Source organism: Ornithorhynchus anatinus, chromosome 3, assembly GCF_004115215.2.
Source record: "Ornithorhynchus anatinus isolate Pmale09 chromosome 3, mOrnAna1.pri.v4, whole genome shotgun sequence".
In the NCBI taxonomy this organism is placed as follows: Eukaryota; Metazoa; Chordata; class Mammalia; order Monotremata; family Ornithorhynchidae; genus Ornithorhynchus; species Ornithorhynchus anatinus.
In genome coordinates this window covers 45409480-45426974 of record NC_041730.1, presented here as the reverse complement: position 1 = coordinate 45426974, position 17495 = coordinate 45409480, and the positions used below count along the sequence as shown (strand labels likewise).

Genomic DNA, 17495 nt, shown 5'->3' with positions numbered 1-17495 from the left:
CCGAAAGGGATATCGCCATTTGACTTCTTTTGTTTTTGGGTTTTTTTTTGTTGTTGTTGTTTTTCTCCATTATTCTCGTGCAAATTCACCTCGCTGTTGAATTTTGAGAAGGCGCGTTGCAGAGTTGTTGGCCTGGTTCTGAATGGCTGCAGAGTTGGGGTACTGGAGCTTGAGCCGTGGACTCCAGTCCTCGTCTTCCTCTTCTTCCTCCTCCTCCCTCTTTCCCCCACCCCTTTCTTCCCAAGCCCAGCTGGTGAAGAGCGGGACCGCACAAAGGCCGAAATTTAAGGCCTTCGGTCTGGCGGGGAGATCCCCAACAGAGTCGTCTCCACCAGTGAGGAGGACGATGGGAGCTGGCAAGGGAAAATGGAGGTGGGGGGGAATCCTATCTAGCCATGGGGCCTAGAAAGATCGGATGTCCCATCCTCAAGACGATCATTCATTCAGTAGTATTTATTGAGAGCTTACTGTGTGCAGAGCACTGTACTAAGTTCTTGGAATGTGCAATTCAGCAACAGATAGAGACAATCCCTGCCCAATCGTAGAACCTCCTTCCTCAGTTGGGCAAGACATTTTGGGCCTGAGGATATTCCTCAGCGAGACTTAATAAACCTTAAAAGTACATTCACAACCTCTGAGACAGGTAATGCTTCCCTGTTCCCCTCCACTGGGAGGGGAGCTTGGGATTTCGGGCCCCCCTTCTCCCCCAGAGTGTCTTTCCGATGAATCCGGAACTGTTGTCCGAGACTGGTCTGTCTTCTAGGGTGAGCAGACCGTGACCCTCTGAGCCCCAAATGTGTCTTTAAGAGAAATCCCATTCTGTCGGGACCCTGGACATTTGTGAGACACCCCTACAGCCCTGAGAGTCTTGTAGGACAGGGCGGGAGATTCTGACTTCAGTAACTCTGTGTTAGACAAATTCAAATAGCTCTTCACTGCTTTTCAGCCAGATCGACCTGAAACCCATCCAGATTGAATGGGAGGCATTGTCGCTATCTAGGGTAGAGGATTAAAGAAAGATATCATCCGAATTTTTCAATGCTTTGGTGAAATCAGAAAGCGGTGCCCACTTCCACAGCTCTGTGAAATCTCCTTTATACATCCGAATTGTTTTAGCATTTGCTACGGGATCCAGAGCTATTAATGAGATCGAAGCCTAATCAATGGTTTCCATTCTCCCATCCAGGAGAGCGCGTTAATTCGTGGGCGATATCTCTGGATAGTGAGAGTTAGAGAAATTTTATCTCCCAGGCCTGCAGAAGTACATTTTTGTTTTTTTTAAGGCAAAATACAGCGGCCTGTTTTCCTTTGTTTGTAAGTGTCCGCGATTTCTCTTCCGTAAAAGACTACGCAGCATGTTCTAGGCGCGACTTTTCTCCTGAACCGAGTCACTGCAGTGATGACCCACCTGCTCAGCAAAGCGTGAGAGAATATTCGGGAGCTTTTTGGGGTTCTGCCGGCTGGGAATGCTGCCCCCTAACAACAAAGCTTCCTTGAGATGCAAATAACCTCCCCCTCCCCGTGATTCTGAGGAGCAGATGTTTTATATTTGATTTCCTTTTTGTTTGTTTTTTTTGTTTTGTTTTGTTTTGTTTTTTTTGTTTTTGTTTTCATAAACCTGAACAATGTAGGTGTCTAGTCACATACAGGTCTTAGCCAGGAAGAAAGTTCGAGAAATCCAAGCCGCCATTAAGGTACGTTTGACTTGCCCAGTTGTAGGGGCTATTCATCTCCATGGTTACAGGCTTTTCCTTTGTTTTCCTCCCTTCCCCTACCCTGCAGGTATCTAGTCACATTCAGGTTCTTGCCAGAAGGAAATCTCGTGATTTTCATTCCAAGCTGAAGGTATGCGCTTTCCTGCTTTTTGGCTTGTGGTTGCTATGCATCTCACTTCCTGTTTTCCATGGCGACTGGTGGGTGCCTGGTGCTGCGATTTCCCTGTAACCTAGTTTTCTTGCATGCGATCGCTGTTTGCGTTTTCTTTGTATTCCATCTCTGGGTTTCTGCCCTCCACTCGCCTCCACATTAAACCAAGCATCTCTTTCTTACCGACATGCAAATGCAAAGTCAGCGAGTCTTGATAACGTCTCAGCACATAAACATGATTTTTTTATTTCTCTCTTTTTTTAAACTCTGTCGGCGGCTCTCCTCCTCCCCCAGTCCCAGGCTAGGTCCATAGGGTGCTGACCGAGAGAGGAGAAGGGCAGAGCTGGAGCCCAGGAAGAATTTTTAGGGTGGAAATCCAAATTCTGAGCCTTCCAGAGTGTTCAAAGATGCTTTCAGTTTGGGCTTTGAAACGCTTTCGAGGACACCTAGCAAAAACGTTATTTTTTAAGTGAATTTTCTTTCCACGATGCCTGGCGGGCATTTCTTAACCTGAAATGTCCCCTGAGTTGCTTAACGTCGTTTGTAAGCAGGCAGTGTCATTCCCAGAAGAGAGCTTTGGGGTGGAGTGTTTGTGGCTTTTTAAAAAAGCAACAAGTATAAGGTTTTGGGGCTTTTGTTTTTTTTTTTTCCTTTTATTTTTGGAGGCTCTTGATCAAAACCACGTTTGCAATCTGATTGAGAGTTTTAATTTGCACTTTTTCAATTTACACTTGTGCCCCACTTTCCAGTTTCCATAAAATGCATTCCTTAGTGGAAAATGGGACTCTTGGAAAATTTCAATAAAACCTTTCAAATTGTGCAGGGGAGAATAGGGAGCTTTCCCCAAACTCCTCTGAAATGCCGGGGATGGGAGGGGTTTCAAGTTGAAGGGGTGAGTTATTTTTAAATTACGGATTATTCGTTGCGGCTCTCTTCTGAAACCGCCTGGTATTCTTTTGAGTTTTGGCTTTTTTGGTGGTGGGGGGAGGTCCACATGAAAATGAATCCTGCTTTTCTCCTAGTTAACCGGAAAAAAAAAGGGTGTTTCACAGTCCTAAGTGGTGAACCCTGGAACGGCATTATGTAAATACCAGACTGGCTTTGTAACAGGCCTTCTTGATGGAAGCAGTGGGAAGCATGCTGGCAAGAGTTTATGGCTGATGGTGGCTGGCTTTCTAGCTGCACTGGCTGAGCAGTTGGGTTGATGATGGTGGGGGGCGGCTAAGACCACTTTATTTATCTCGCTTTTTAACCAAGGGGGCAATAACCCAGCTAGAACGTAGCAGTCCCTTCACCTGGGGAAGTTACGGTCGTGTGTGGAGGCTCCTCTGTCCCAGATGAAAGATGGGTGGCCGACAGAGGCTTTTGAGTTATTTACAGTGGCGTTTTGGACGCTTTATCCCCACACTTCCTTGATGGTTTCGCCCTTGCTCATTTTTCAGGGCTCCGGGTTTTTGACCCGGAGCCACCGATAGGGATGAGGGAAGCCCCTCTGCTTTCCTGCAGTGATGCCCTCTCCCTCAGCCTCCCTCTCACCTAGGGAGGAAGCTGTTTGTCCCGTCACGTTGTGTTTTGTAGTGTGTGTGCATATGTGTATGATTTCTGTTTTTGTAAGGAAAACCTACCCTCAGCCCCACCCATCTGAACTGGCAGGTGCTATCTCTTCCTAGACTCGAGGGCAGCTTGCGGCAGCACTGGGAAGGAGTCTGATCTCTACAAATACCCTCCCCTCCCCATCGCTCCCTTCATCCCCAGCCCAAAAAGAGGCCAGGATGGCGACCCTTGGCCCACACACGTGTTTGATTTGAAAGATGAAAGGCGGAGGGATGTAATGGGGAAGACGAGGGAGCGGGGGGCCGAATTCAAAAGGTCCAGAGAGCAGGATGGATCTGGAGAGGTGAGCTCGGTTCCTATGCTGTGCATCTCTCCCTACACTCCTCTCCCTCTCTGGGCGGGCTGCTCTCAGCCTCCTCCTCCACCATCTTGGGCTTGGCACACCTTGGCATCCCGCCAGCCACTGGCATCACCTAAGGTTACCAGACGCACCTTTTGCCAAACCTCCCCCCCCAGCACATGATATTAATAGTATTTACTAAGTGCCTGTGGTGTTTAGAACACTCTTCTAAACATTTGGGTCAGTGGACAACAGAATTGGAAGTCATGGGCCTTGACCCCAGGGAGCTTGCTGGAATCTAGAAAGGGAGTCAGACACTAGAATAAATTACAGATAGGAGGAAAAACGGGGGCTGTACCTGAGTTAGTGTTTAAGAAATGAGGTACGTGGTGGGGGGGAAGCATTTTGGGAGGTTGAGGGGACATAAGTACTTGCTGGTCAGTCATATTTATTGCTTACCATGGGCAGAGCACTGCATTAAGCGCTTGGGAGACACATTTCCTACCCATGACGAACTTACTTGAGAATCAAGTTGGCCTAGAGGAAAGTGTTAGGGTTTGGGAGTCAAAGGACCTGAGTTCTAACCCCGGCTCTGCCAGTTGCCAGCTGTGTGACCTCGGGCAAGTCACTTAACTTCTCTGTGCCTCAGCTTCCTCACCAGTAAAATGGGGATCCAGTACCTGCTCTCTCTCCTACTTAGAGAGCCCCATAAGAGACGAGGACTGTGGCCAACCTGGTGAATTGGATCGATCTCAGTGGTTAGAACTGTCCTTGACCCATAGGAAGTGCTTAACAAATACCATCATCATTAAGTAATTTAGGTAATGAAGTGTTAGTTGGGGAGACATATGCAGGCAGGGGACCGACCATTTGTAAACCAGACTGCGCAGGATAAAATGGAACGTTTGACCCCTCTCCCAGGCATGCACGTAGGGTGGTTATTGGTCTTGTATTGTATCGGACAGTCTGGTTTCCAGTCACTCACTGGTATTTATAGAGCGCTTACTATGTGCAGAGCACCGTACTAGGCACTTGACAGAGTTCATTCAATTCAGTGGTATTTATTGAGCGCTTACCATATGCGGAGCACTGCATTAAGTGCTTGGGAGAGTGCAGTACAACAATGACCAGACACATTCCCGGCCCACAACAAGCTTACAAACATTAATATAAACAAATAAATGACAGTACGATGGAATTGACGGGCCTGTTCCCTGCCCATAAGGAGCTCACCGTCTAGGAGGTTTTCGGCCAGCCTGTCCCCTGTCCGGTTCCATCACGGTCCTCGCAGCGGACACTTATGGCAGGTATCACCTCTCCGGCTCTGAGCCTCCCTCCACTGTGGATCCTGCTCTCGGGGTCCACGGCTCAGGCTCTGCCCGCCCCGGGCCCGGTGGAGGAGAGCAAAGGCTCTGGGGCAGCTGGGAGGGTCACAGAACCATGAAGAAACGGTCTTAGTCTGGGCCGATTCGGGCTGAGACGAACGCACGTTTGCAAAATGGAGGCCATGTTATGTGGTCATGTCATGCGGTTTTTTGGGAGGCTGTCACTAGCAGACCTAGATGTGCTTTTCATGGATTTGAAAAATGTGTTTGGGCCTCTGTTGCCCGACGAGCCCTCAACCCTTGAGTTCCATCCAGAGAACATGTCTGACCTACACCAAGGATCACTGTAGGCCACTTATTTTTTTTAATTTTTTAAAAATGGTAATGGTATTTAGGTGCTTACTATGTACTAGGCACTGTACTAAGCACTGCGGTAGATAAAACATAACAGGTTAGACACAGTCTGTGTCCCACATGGGGCTCACAGTCTCAATCCCCATTGGACCAATGAGGGAAATTGAGGTACGGAGAATAATAATAATAATAATGTGGTATTTGTTAAGTGCTTACTATGTGCCAGACATTGTTCTAAGCGCTGGGGGAGATAGAAGCTAATCAATTTGGACACAGTCCATGTCCCACGTGGAGCTCCCAGTCTTAATTCCCATTTCAGATGAGGTCACCGAGGCACAGAGAATTTAAATGACTTGCCCAAGGTCACACAGCAGATGACAACGCAGGGTCTTCTGACTCCCAGGCTCGTGCTCTATCCATTAGTCTTCCCTGCTTCAGGTCCAGTCCCAGATTTGCCTCCCTGGGACAAGACCCCGGCAGAGAGAGGGTGTGCGGGCTTCTGTTGGAGAAATTCAAGAGTCGAATTCAGGAGCGGACTCCCGGGAGAATTCCGTAGGCTCCAGGCTGCAGAGAAATAATTCACCCTGAAACTACAAAGGGGGAGAACTATTTCTCAACAATACACACCTAAAGAATGAGCCATTACTTCTGTGGTCATTATAACAAATCATCAAGTGTGCGTGTGTGTCCCCAGAGGGATGGGGGCAGGGCCTGTGCTTCCATGAGAGGGCAAATGGACACTGTGCCTGTCAGTGAGAAGGAAAGGCCAGTAAAGATGGTCTGCCCAGGACCCCTGACTCAGCTTCAGCTGAATCCAATTGTATTTATTGAGTGCTTTCCATGTGCAGAGCACTGTACTGAGCACTTGGGAGAGTACAGTTCAACAATAAACAGACACATTCCCTGCCCAGAGTAAACTTACAACCTAGAAAAGAGGAGACAGACATTAATATAAATTAAAGTGATATACATAAATGGTGTGGGGCTGGGATTGGGGAAGAACAAAGGGAACAAGTCAGGACGCTGCAGGAGTGAGTGGGAGAAGAGGAAAGTGGGAGCTTAATCGGGGAAGACATCTTGGAGGAAACGTACCTTCAATAAGTCCTTGAATGGGGGGAGAGTGATTGGTCTGTTGGATTTGAGGAGAGAGGGCGTTCCAGGCCAGAGGCAGGATGTGGGTGAGGAGTCAGCTGTGAGATAGGCGAGATTGAGGTACAGTGAGAAGGGCAGCATTAGAGGAGCGAAATGTGAGAGCTGGACTGTAATAGGAAAGAAGCGCGGTGAGGTAGAAGTGGGTCACGGTCATATAGTGCTTTAAAGCCAATGGTGATGACTTTTGTTGAATGTGGACGTGGATGGGCAACCACTGGAGTTTTTTGAGGAGTGGGGTGACGTGTCCTGAACGTTTTTATAGCAAAATGATCCGGACAGCAGAGTGAAGTATGGACTGGAGTGGGGAGAAGCGAGAGGCTGGGAGGTCAGTAAGGAGGCTGATGCAGTAATCCAGGTGGAGTAGGATGAGTGATTGTATTAACATGGTAGCATTTTGGTTGGAGAGGAAAGGGCAGATTTTTGTGGGCAGGGATTGTCTCCTTATTGCTGCGTTATACTTTACAAGCACTTAATACAGTAAGAGTAAGCGCTCAATAAATATGAATGAATGAAGTATGTTGTGAAGGTAGGACCAACAGAATTTAGTGATGAATTGAATGTGTGGGTTGAAAGACAGAGGAGTTAAGGATAGCACCAAGGTGACGAGCCTGTGGGACGGGAAAGATAGCGGTGCCATCTACAGTGATGGGCCAGTCAGGAGGAGGACAGGGTTTGGGTGGGACGATAAGGAGCTCTGTTTTGGGCATCTTAAGCTTGAGTTTAAGCTTGAGATGATGGGAAGACATCTGAGAAGAGATGTCTTGAAGGCAAGAGGAAATGCGAGACTGTAAAAAGGGAGAAATATCAGGGCTGGAGATGTCCATTTGGGTATCATCTGCATAGAGATGGTAGTTGAAGCCGTGGGAGCGAATGAGTTCTTCAAGGGAGAGGGTGTAGATGGAGAATAGAAGGGGACCCAGAACTGAACCTTGAGGGACCCCCAGAGTTAAGGGATGGGAGGAAGACGAGGAGCCCATGAAAAAGACTGAGAATGAACAGCCAGAGAGATAACAGAAGAACCAGGAGATGACAGAGTCGGTGAAGCCAAGGTTGGATAACGTTTCCAGGAGCAGAGGGTGTTCCACAGTGTTGAAAGCAGCTGAGAGGTCGAGGAGGATAAGGAAGGAGCAGAGGCCCTTGGATTTGGCAAGAAGGAGGTCGTTGGTGACCTTTGGGAGGCGGTTTCTGTGGAACGAAGGGGACGGAAGTCCTATTGGAGCAGGTCAGGGAGAGAATTGGAGGAGAGGAATTACTCTAGGCCCCAGGCGGCAATTGGCCAGGCAATGAACGAGATGCTCTTCCCTCACCCTCGACTCCACTTCAGCCCCCTAAGCTGGTCGAGCACCGCCTTTTCTAGTTTATTTAAACTATCAATCAGTTGTATTTATTGATGATGATGATGATCGTGGGATAGGCATGTCCAATTACAGTTGATGACACTGTCTTGTCTCCAAAGCCTGCAGCCTTGGCATTGGCCTTGACTCCTCTTTTTAAATCATTATTATTATCATTATTATTATGGTATTTGTTAAATGCTGTCTATGCATCAAGAACTGTTCTAAGCCCTGGGGTAGATAGGTGATAATCAGGTTGGACACAGTCCTTGTCCCACATGGGACTCGTAGTCTTAATCCCCATTTTGCAGATGAGGGGACTGAGCCTCAGAGACATGAAGTAACTTGCCCCAGGTCACACAGCAGACCAGTGGCGGAGCCGGGATTAGAACCCAGGTCCTTGCTCTCTTTCGACTCTCCTACCCAGTCTGTTGGTAAATCCCTCTTGGTGTTTCTTCCAGCGTATCTCTTCTATCTGGCCTTTCTTCTTCAGTCAAACCACCATCACCCTGTTCTGGGCAGTTTTCATATTCTAGATAGCTAGACTGCCAAACTGCCATTTGCACTGGTTTCTTTCTGTTCTAACCCTGCCTCTGCCACTAGGATTTTCGTCCTAAAAATGTTGCCCTGCCAGTTTCTCTCCAATCTTGATAATGGTCAAGCAGAAACTCCTATCCATTGACTTTAAGCTCCTTCATCAGCCGGCTCCCTCTTCCTACCTCTATCGCTTCTCTCTTCTGTCTTTCGAGTCTCTCTGCCCCACCCACCTCTCACTCTTCCTTCCTCCCTGCTTACCTTCTCCCAAGGCTTCAATCAATTAATCAACCAAACAGTGGTATTTATTGAGCCCGTATTATGTGCAGAGTGCAGTATAATAAAGTTGGTTGGCATTTTTCCTGCCTACAACAGGCTAACAGTCTACTGGGAGAGGCAGGCATTAAAATAAAAGATAGGTACAGAAGTGCTGTGTGACTGAGGGTGGGTTGGAAAATCAAGTGCTCGAAGCATTCGGATCGAAGTGCGTAGGGACGCAGGGTGGCATAGGAGAAATAAGGGATTAGTTAGGGAAGAACTCCTGGAAGAGATGTAAATTTATTAGAGATTTAAAGGTGGAGAGAGTAGTGGCCTATCAGATATGAAAGAGGAGGGAGTTCCAGGCCAGAGGGGGATGCGGGGCAAGATAGATGAGCTTGAGGTACAGTGAGTAGACTTGCATTAATAATAATGTTGGTATTTGTTAAGCGCTTACTATGTGCAGGGCACTATTCTAAGCGCAGGGGTAGATACAGGGTGATCAGGTTGTCCCACGTGGGGCTCACAGTTTTAATCCCCATTTTATAGATGAGGGAACTGAGGCACAGAGAAGTTAAGTGACTTGCCCACAGTCACACAACTGACAAGTGGCAGAGCCGGGATTTGAACCCATGACCTCTGACTCCCAAGCCCGGGCTCTTTCCACTGAACCACACTGCTTCTCTAGAGGAGTGAAGTTTGCCTCATTCTCTATTCTACCCCTACTGATCCTTGGCTTCCCCGCCTCCTTCCTGGAGGTTTAGACAGTAAACTCGCCGTGGGCCGGAAACGTGTCCACCAACTCTGTTGTATTCTCCCACGTGCTTAGTACAGTGCTCTGCACACAGTAAGCACTCAGTAAATACCATTGATGATGGGCTCCCTCTCCCTGAAAGTCCACCAGACCACCGCTCAATTTTCAAAGCTGTTTTGAAGCCCTAGCTCCTCCACTAAGTCCCCTCCCTCTGATGAATTTTTCTTCTCCTCAAATACCATCTAGGTACTTTGGCTCCATTTAGAGACTCACAACCTCCCTTAGTAGTTTCTTGTGTGGAGTCATTCACTTAGTCAACGATTTAAGCACTTCTTCCTCCTACGTGAAAGTTCTGTTGTTTCCCCACCGGATCGTAAACTCCTTATGGCTGAGGATCGTGTCTTTTTCTTCTCTGTACACTCAGTTGGGTCTCTCAATAAATATGATTGAATGATAGGAATTGGCTCTTTGGGGTCAGAATTGCCCCCAGGTAGCATTCAGTTATTCAAAGAAAGTGGCCCATTCTGCCTGAGAAATCATCAGGATCCTCTCATCTTCATGGCCTAGTGGAAAGACCACGACCTTGGGAGTCAAAGTTCTAATCCAGGCTCTGCCACTTGTCAGCTGTGTGACTTGGGGCAAGTCACTTAACTTCTCTGTGCCTCAGTTACCTCATCTGTAAAATGGGGGTTAAGACTGTGAGCCCCACGTGGGACAAGCTAATTACTTTGTATCTCCCCTAGTGCTTAAAACAGTGCTTGGCACATAGTAAGCACTTAAATACTATCATTATTATTATTATTTCTCTAGAAATCGATCAATAAATTGTATTTTTTGAGCACTTATTGTGGGCAGAGTACTGTACTAAGTTCGTGGGAGAGTACAATGTAGTCTCCTCTGATAGAGTGGATGGGGCTGGGGAAGATATAGAAATCAATCAATGGTATTTATTGAGCGTTTACTGTGCGCAGAGCATTGTACTAAGTGCTTAGAAAGGTGGGGAGGAGCCTAAACTTTCTGCCCTTCCCTCCAGAAAATGGTCTGTGTTTCATCTTCTTATCTTAGACAAGCAGCATAGTTAATCAAGTCAGACACAGTCCCTGTCCCACATGGGGCTCAAAGTCTAAATAGGAGGGAGAACTGAGAGTGAATCCCTGATTTACAGATGAGGAAACTGAAGTGTAGAGGAAGTGAAGTGACTTGCTCAAGGTCACAGAGCAGACAAGTGGCGGTGCCGGGATTAGAACCCATGACCTTCTGACTCCCAGGCCCGTGCTCTATCTACTGTGCACTGCAGCTTCTCTAGACCATGCCACCTCCCGTGATTAGGAGGGAGAATAGAGAGTGAGTCCCCATTTTGCAGATGAGAGAACTGAGGCCCAGAGAAGTGAAGTGACCTGCCCAACATCACCCAGCCAGCAATCGCCAGAACCGGGAGCCCTTCTACTAGGCCACGCTGCTTCTCATGGATGAGCCTGGGCACTCCTTGTGAGCCTGGGAACCCTTGGCCTCGAGCAGTCATTGTGCACAGGCAGCATGTGGGTTGCAGAATGTCGCTATCTTCTCCCAGGATGTCCCTGCCTCACCACGGGGAGCGTGGGAAATCCGGGCAGCCATCTCCGGCTGCTGTTTCTCTCTCTCCCGGAGCCACTGTAGTTCTCCCTAGCCTCAGCAGTCAGGCTGGAGGAGGGAGGGCACCTCCCTCTGGGAGAAAGAAAACTGAAACAGGAAGCGTAGCCTTCATCCGTTCGGCCAAAACCTCCGTAGGGGCGGTTCCGAGGAAACCGAAGAGCACGTGTCTAGCGTTCCGCAGACTCCGACTTGGAAGGCAGGACTCCTGAGCTGGGATGACATCAGCCCATGGAGACAGTAATCCACGGAAGTTTAACGGGCTCTATCCAGCTGTCAGTGACTAATTTGGTGAACTAGACTTTCCTTCCTGAGGCCAAGATTTTCATTCTTCCCAACACTCTGGCCCTCACGACATGATTCCCAGATTTCTTTTTTCCTGAAAGGGCCCCAGCCATAGCCTGCGGGTTTTATGTTTTGGGGAGCTACAGGAATATGAAGAGCCCAAAAACTCAACAGTGCCCCATGAAATGAATCTCACAGGTGGGAAGAGACCTTTTTTTATGTTATGCACTTGCTATGTGCCAAGCCCCATACTAATCCCTGGTGTAAATACAAGTTAATCAGGTTGGACACAGGCCCTGTTCCACATGGAGCTCCCAATTTAAGGCTTCAAGGTTTTCCATCATCTGAATGATCTGATCTCCTCCACGGGCATAGCTCTGGGGAAATCGATCCATCGGTGGTATTTACTGAGCGCTTAACGTGTGCAAAGCACTGTACTAAGGGAGAATGCAACGCAACAGCCCTGGGAGTCAGAAAGGACACGGGTTCCAGTCCTGGCTCCTCCACTTTTCTGTTGTGTGACCTTGGGCCCGGAAGTAAGAGGATGTGGTTCTAATCCTGGCTGCGCCACATGTCTGCTGTGTGACCTCAGGGAAGTCACTTTACTCTGTGCCTCAGTTGCCTCATCTATAAAATGGGGATTGTCTGTGAGCCCCTTGTGGGATGGGGACCATGTCCAACCTGACTACCTTGTATCTTCCCTGGTGCTTAGAACAATGCTTGGCACCTAGCAAGTGTTTAAGAGATACCACAATTGTTATTACCTTGGGTAAGTCACTTCACTTCCCTGGACCTCAGTTACCTCACTTAGGTCCACCCTGATTATCTTGTATCTACCCTGGCGCTTAGAAGAGTGTTTGGCACATAGTAAGTCCTTAACATATACCATTAAAAAGAAGAAGTCTAATGATTATGCCCAGGTAGGCTTTCTGCCCTCCTCAGAGCCCCAACTCTGCCTTTTGAGTTTATCTACTTTGGTAGAGTCCAAGGCCAAAGAAGCCAGAAATCACACCTAAATGAGTTGGATGGTCAGCATCACCATGGCCGTAGAGCTTTGCTGGGCGTGTCTTCTGCTTCCACAGTGAGGTGGTCCTCATGAGCCGCCCATCTCCATAAGAGGATTCAAATCCATTTGTCGGCCCCACTTTCCCGACGGGTTGGTCTTACCTTTGCGGCCTCGGAACCACGTGAAGTAACCCCATCATTTTCGGCCCTGTTTGCAGTCGGAAGGACCAAGTGTCGGCAAGGCCGCTCTAGATTTCTGCCTCTGTCTGGGAACAGGGATGTTTGGTTTGCACAGGGCCGCAGTACCCTCATCTGTAAAATGGCGATAAGACTCTGAGCCCCATGGGGGACAGTGACAGTTCCCGACCTGATTAGCTTCTATCTACCTCAGTGCTTGATACGTAGTAAGCGCCTAACAAATACGATAATCATATTTACTCTGAGACGAGACTGGTTCCGTCTGATGGCTGTTTGGGCCTCGGACTTTTGTGGGTATTGAGCTGGAGGAGGATCCCCGCCTCGCCACCCCTACTGTCCTCTTTCATCCTTCCAGTTTCACTCCTGCCCTTTCTTCCCCCGTTCCCACCCCCCCATTCATCCCTGAGAGTTTGAGATGCCAGGGAGCAGAGGAAGTGAGGGCTGGGTATTTTAGAGCAAGGATTTGAGCTAATTCCCAGTGGAACTGCTGCCCTGCCAGGAAGAGCTGAATTCAGCCACTTCAGATGCTGGTGTTCGAGGCCCAGAAGAAACACACACAGGTAAAACCTTGCTTTTCCCCTCCAGAGAGAGGCTGAAGGTACAATAAATGCAGCTGCCATTCGTCGTCGGTTGCCACCCAGCATGCTTACAGTTGACACTTAGACCACGTTCTAATCCCCCCTTCTGCTGCATTCCCATCCCAGTAGAAAGAAAATAGTATTGACAATTATAGAATCCTAAATATAGCCCTTTGCTTCTATTTTCTTTAAAAAAAAAAAACCGACCAGTGATAAAAGCCTCGCAACATTTCCTTTGATGTGAATGGAGTCTTCAGCATTCTGAAATACAATAAGATGGATTAATTGCTGCTCATTAGGCAGGAAGTTGGGAGAGCTATGAATGTGCATTCTTTTCTTGGCATTTGCTGTTGCTTGACTGAAATAGCCAGCTTTTGTATTTGCTACAGTCTTCTCTAATAACCAGCAAATTAGAGATCATGGCTAGGAAAATTCAAGTACTCTCCAGTCTTTGTCCAGAACAATTGCATATTTTTTGTGATCTGTTTATCTTTTTTTTATGAACTGCAGTTAATAATTGCAAAGGTTATGGGAATCAATACATTTTGGCTAGAAATAACATCTGCAGTATGACTTATTAAAAGAAGAATTTCTGCGATTGGGTCTTATACTTTTCTGTAAAAGCTGTTTTGCAAGCAAATCACTGCTTTTCCTAGGCCACGTCATTTTTTTTTTATTGCTTGGAAAGTTGCAAATCTTAAATCATTTCATAGATACTGATGGCTTTTGAATTTATGGTCTTGTTTTCTCCGTCATTTTCTTCGGCTCCTTTGGCGGACTCGCATTTGAGCCACTGCGAATGGGGCCTTGTTTATCACTGGAGAATCCGGGCTTTTTTTAAAGCAAAGCTATCGGGGATTGATTGCGTTATTGTACCGTGTGGTGGATATACTTGAAGGATTAGGCCGTTAGAACTTTCTGCCCAGCCATACCCATCCAGCTCCTTTTTACGACACTTTCAAAATTTGTAATTGAACGACATCTGACTTCTTGAAATGATCAGCTGTCTTCCAGAGGCCTTGAAATCTGGGGAGATGCCGGTGGGAGGAAGGGGGTGGCGAAGATAGCCCCCCTACCCCTTCTCCTCACCACTAGAGTCTGATTCATAAAACATCCCTCTCTTGGGAAATGGGCTTAAAGGCGGTGACAAAGTAGAAGAGATTTTCCTGAAGCTCTGCCCCTTTGTGGTCATGTACATTACATGTCCAAGTTTCCCAAGTAAATACGGAAGAGATTTGGACACCAAATGGTGGTAGTCAGTGGAATTCTGGATCCGAACCGCAGTCCAACTCTCCGCCTGGGAATTCTGAATACCAGTTGGGCCACGTTCCCCAAAGCCATTGGAGCAACTGAAAGCCTGAAGAGTTTGGACGGTTTGGGGGTCTTACAGGTCGGTGAAGCCACTGAAAGCTGTGTTTGAGGAAATCTCTAGGCTGGGCTTTGGAAGTCCAGCAGGGCCTCAGGGAGAGAGAGAAGCCTGAGCCGAGAAAGACGGCGCCAATCAAAACCTTCGCGTCGTCTTTCCAGAGACTGCCATCTTGGGTAATTTCCTTTGGACTCTGGGAAAAAAACGAGTGAGGGGCGAAGAAGAGCATTCATCCCAGGAAAGTATTTCTTCCTAGTAAAGACTGGTGGAGAGGAAAGCCAATATTACCTCATTCATTCATTGTTGTATTTATTGAGCACCTACTGTGTGCAGAGCATGTGCTAAGCACTTGGGAGAATACAATACAACAATAGACACATCCCCTGCCCATATGAGCCTACAGTCTAGAGGGGGAGGCAAACATTAATATAAATAAATTACAGATATGTAATCAAGAGCAGAGGTATCTTCCCATCCCACTCCGGGTGCCTGCGATGTGCTGCGATTACTGTAACTCTCCCTCCTCCTCCAGCTCCACCAGGCCTTCTGATGTGCAGAGATGTCCAGTTTTTTTTCCTTGGGCCAGCTGGACGCGGCTGTGGGGCGAGAAGCTTCCGGAGAGTAAATAAGATTCAGTGGGGGCTGCTGGGCTTGCCCTCTGAGAGAGCTTTGCCTCTCATTATTGAGAGGGGAAAGAAAATTCTAGTCAGTTTCACTCCGGGCTTGAGCCACACTGGCTGCCTGAGGGTTCGGGTCCCAGGACGTGTAAGCCCGTCAAACGGCAGGGTCTGTCTCTATCTGTTGCCGACTTGTTCATTCCAAGCGCTTAGTACAGTGCTCTGCACATAGTAAGCGCTCAATAAATACTATTGAATGAACGTGGGCCCTGGGGCATTTGGGAGATCAGGCCAGAAAATGTCTCGCAGAAACGTTTCACTCAGAGGAACCCGTTCAGCACCGGGCTGTCGCCTCCAAGCTAAAGTGGCTGCTGGTTAGCAGGCGTGAAGAAACGTGGCTCTTCTGGCTTCCCCCTTCTCTCTCTCCCACCTTTCCACCTCCCTCCAACACATAACCAGGATACCCCCTCCATACATGCTGAGTAACAGTGTGGATGAGTGGATAGAGCATGGGCCTCAGAGCCAGAAGGATCTGGGTTCTAATCCCGGCTCTGCTGCTTGTCTGCTTTGTGACCTTGGGCAAGTCACTTCACTTCTCGGCCTCAGTTCCCTCATCTATTAAATGAGGATTGAGACTGGGAGCCCCCCATGGGACACGGACTGTGTCGAACCCGATTTTCTTGTATCCAGCCCAGTGCTTAGTACAGTGCCTGGCACATAGTAAGTGTGTTACAAATGCCACAATTATCATTATTATTATTATTGATATTATTATTACACACACCCCAAAGCTGAGGAGACTACCATCATGGCAGACCAGTTCCACCAGGTTTCCGGGAATGCCATAAGAACCCGTGGGGAAATAGAAAGGAGCGTGGCATCGTTACCGACCCAGAGAAATCCCCGGCCTCCAGAATTGACCCCGGGGGCCCCCTCAAAACCTGATCCTCCACGCTGGTGTCGTGATTCGGTTTCAGCTCCTTGGGCTGCCGTGCATCTGCTTTGGAGGTTATTTTGAGCAAACTGTCTTCACCTTCATTATATGCAGGGTTTGTTTTGGCTTGTCGGGTGTCCCCCATTGAGCCCATATACACATTTGAGCATCAGCTTAACGTGGCACCAAGCCCCTGGAACCAAAGGTACGATCTCCATTCGCTCGTGTAATTCAGTGACGGCTGGGTTGTCCTGCCTGAAGTTTATCCTGGGTGACTCCGAATTCTTCCCCCGTGGGCTTCCGCCCACTCCATTCTTTCATTCAGTCTTATTTATTGAGGACTTATTGTGTACTGAGGACTATACTGAGTGCTTAGGAGAGGACAATACAGTAACAAAAAGCAACGTTCCCTGCCCTCAGTGAGCTGACTCCCCTAGGCTATAAGCTCACCTGCCAATTCTGTTGTACTGTACTCTCCCAAGGGCGTAGTACAGCGCTCAGCACAGAGTAAGCGCTCATTACCAACACCATTGATTTGTTGGTTGGTGAAGCTTGAGGGCAAACCTATTTCCTCCGCCCATAATAATAGTAATAATAATTATGATATTTGTTAAGCACTTACTAAGTGTAAGCCACTGTACTACGCTCCGGGCTGGGTACAAGCAAATTGGGTTGAACACAGTCCCTTTCCCACGTGGAGCTCACACTCTCGATCTCCATTTTACAGATGAGGGAACTGAGGCCCAGAGAAGTGAGGTGCCTTGCCCAAGGTCACATGCCAGGCAAGTGGCGGAGCTGGGATTAGAACCCATGACCTTCTGATCCCAGGCCCGTGCTTTATCTACTTTATCCAAGCTGCGTCTGTCAGCACAACCCCTTGTGTTGCCACTCCAGTACCTAAAATCAGTGCCCTGCCTTCTTCTCACCTCTTTACAACTCCTGAAGCGAATGGACCATTTCCCCCTTGGAGTTTCTGGAAGATGCTGCCAATTACCGTCCGAGTGGGGGCCCAAGATTAGCTTGGGAATGTGGCTTTAATTTATTTCCTTCGACTCTTTTTTTATTTTTTTGATAGGAAGCCCTTTTTTTATGAATCCGTCTCTGGCCGCAAATTTTCTCCTAAAATACGGGGCACAGCCTCTTGATGTGTCGTTCCTTCAGCCCTAGTGCCTATCTAATTTTTAATTAAGAGAAAACCCTGCCATCTTGCAAGGATTTTAACACACTGTTTGTTATTGTATCCAGGTGACAAGCATGGTAAGTATTTTCACTAAACCAAGTATTATATACTTTAGCTGTGCTTGGCAGAATTTTTGGCTAGCTTTGACTGTATTTTTCAGCCTTTGCTGTTTCTAAAGAAGCTGACTGAAAGGAGAAACTACTTTGCCTATATAGCATTCCTCCACACGCTC

At 47.9% G+C, this 17495-nt stretch overlaps 1 protein-coding gene across 8 annotated transcripts in view; it reads left to right on the top strand.

Moving 5' to 3' along the window:
• The window catches only part of TEAD1 (TEA domain transcription factor 1), a 247873-nt gene that overhangs the window by 194500 nt on the left and 35878 nt on the right, over positions 1-17495 (top strand). For 3 of the 8 annotated variants that reach the window (XM_029060547.2, XM_039911473.1, XM_029060549.2), the window contains one exon: positions 1783-1845. In XM_029060547.2, the coding sequence (XP_028916380.1) occupies positions 1783-1845 (63 nt within the window). Of the gene's footprint in view, positions 1-1631; positions 1695-1782; positions 1846-17328; positions 17341-17495 lie in introns of all 8 variants that reach the window. The other 5 variants (XM_029060543.2, XM_029060544.2, XM_029060546.2 and 2 more) reach the window with 5 other exon arrangements.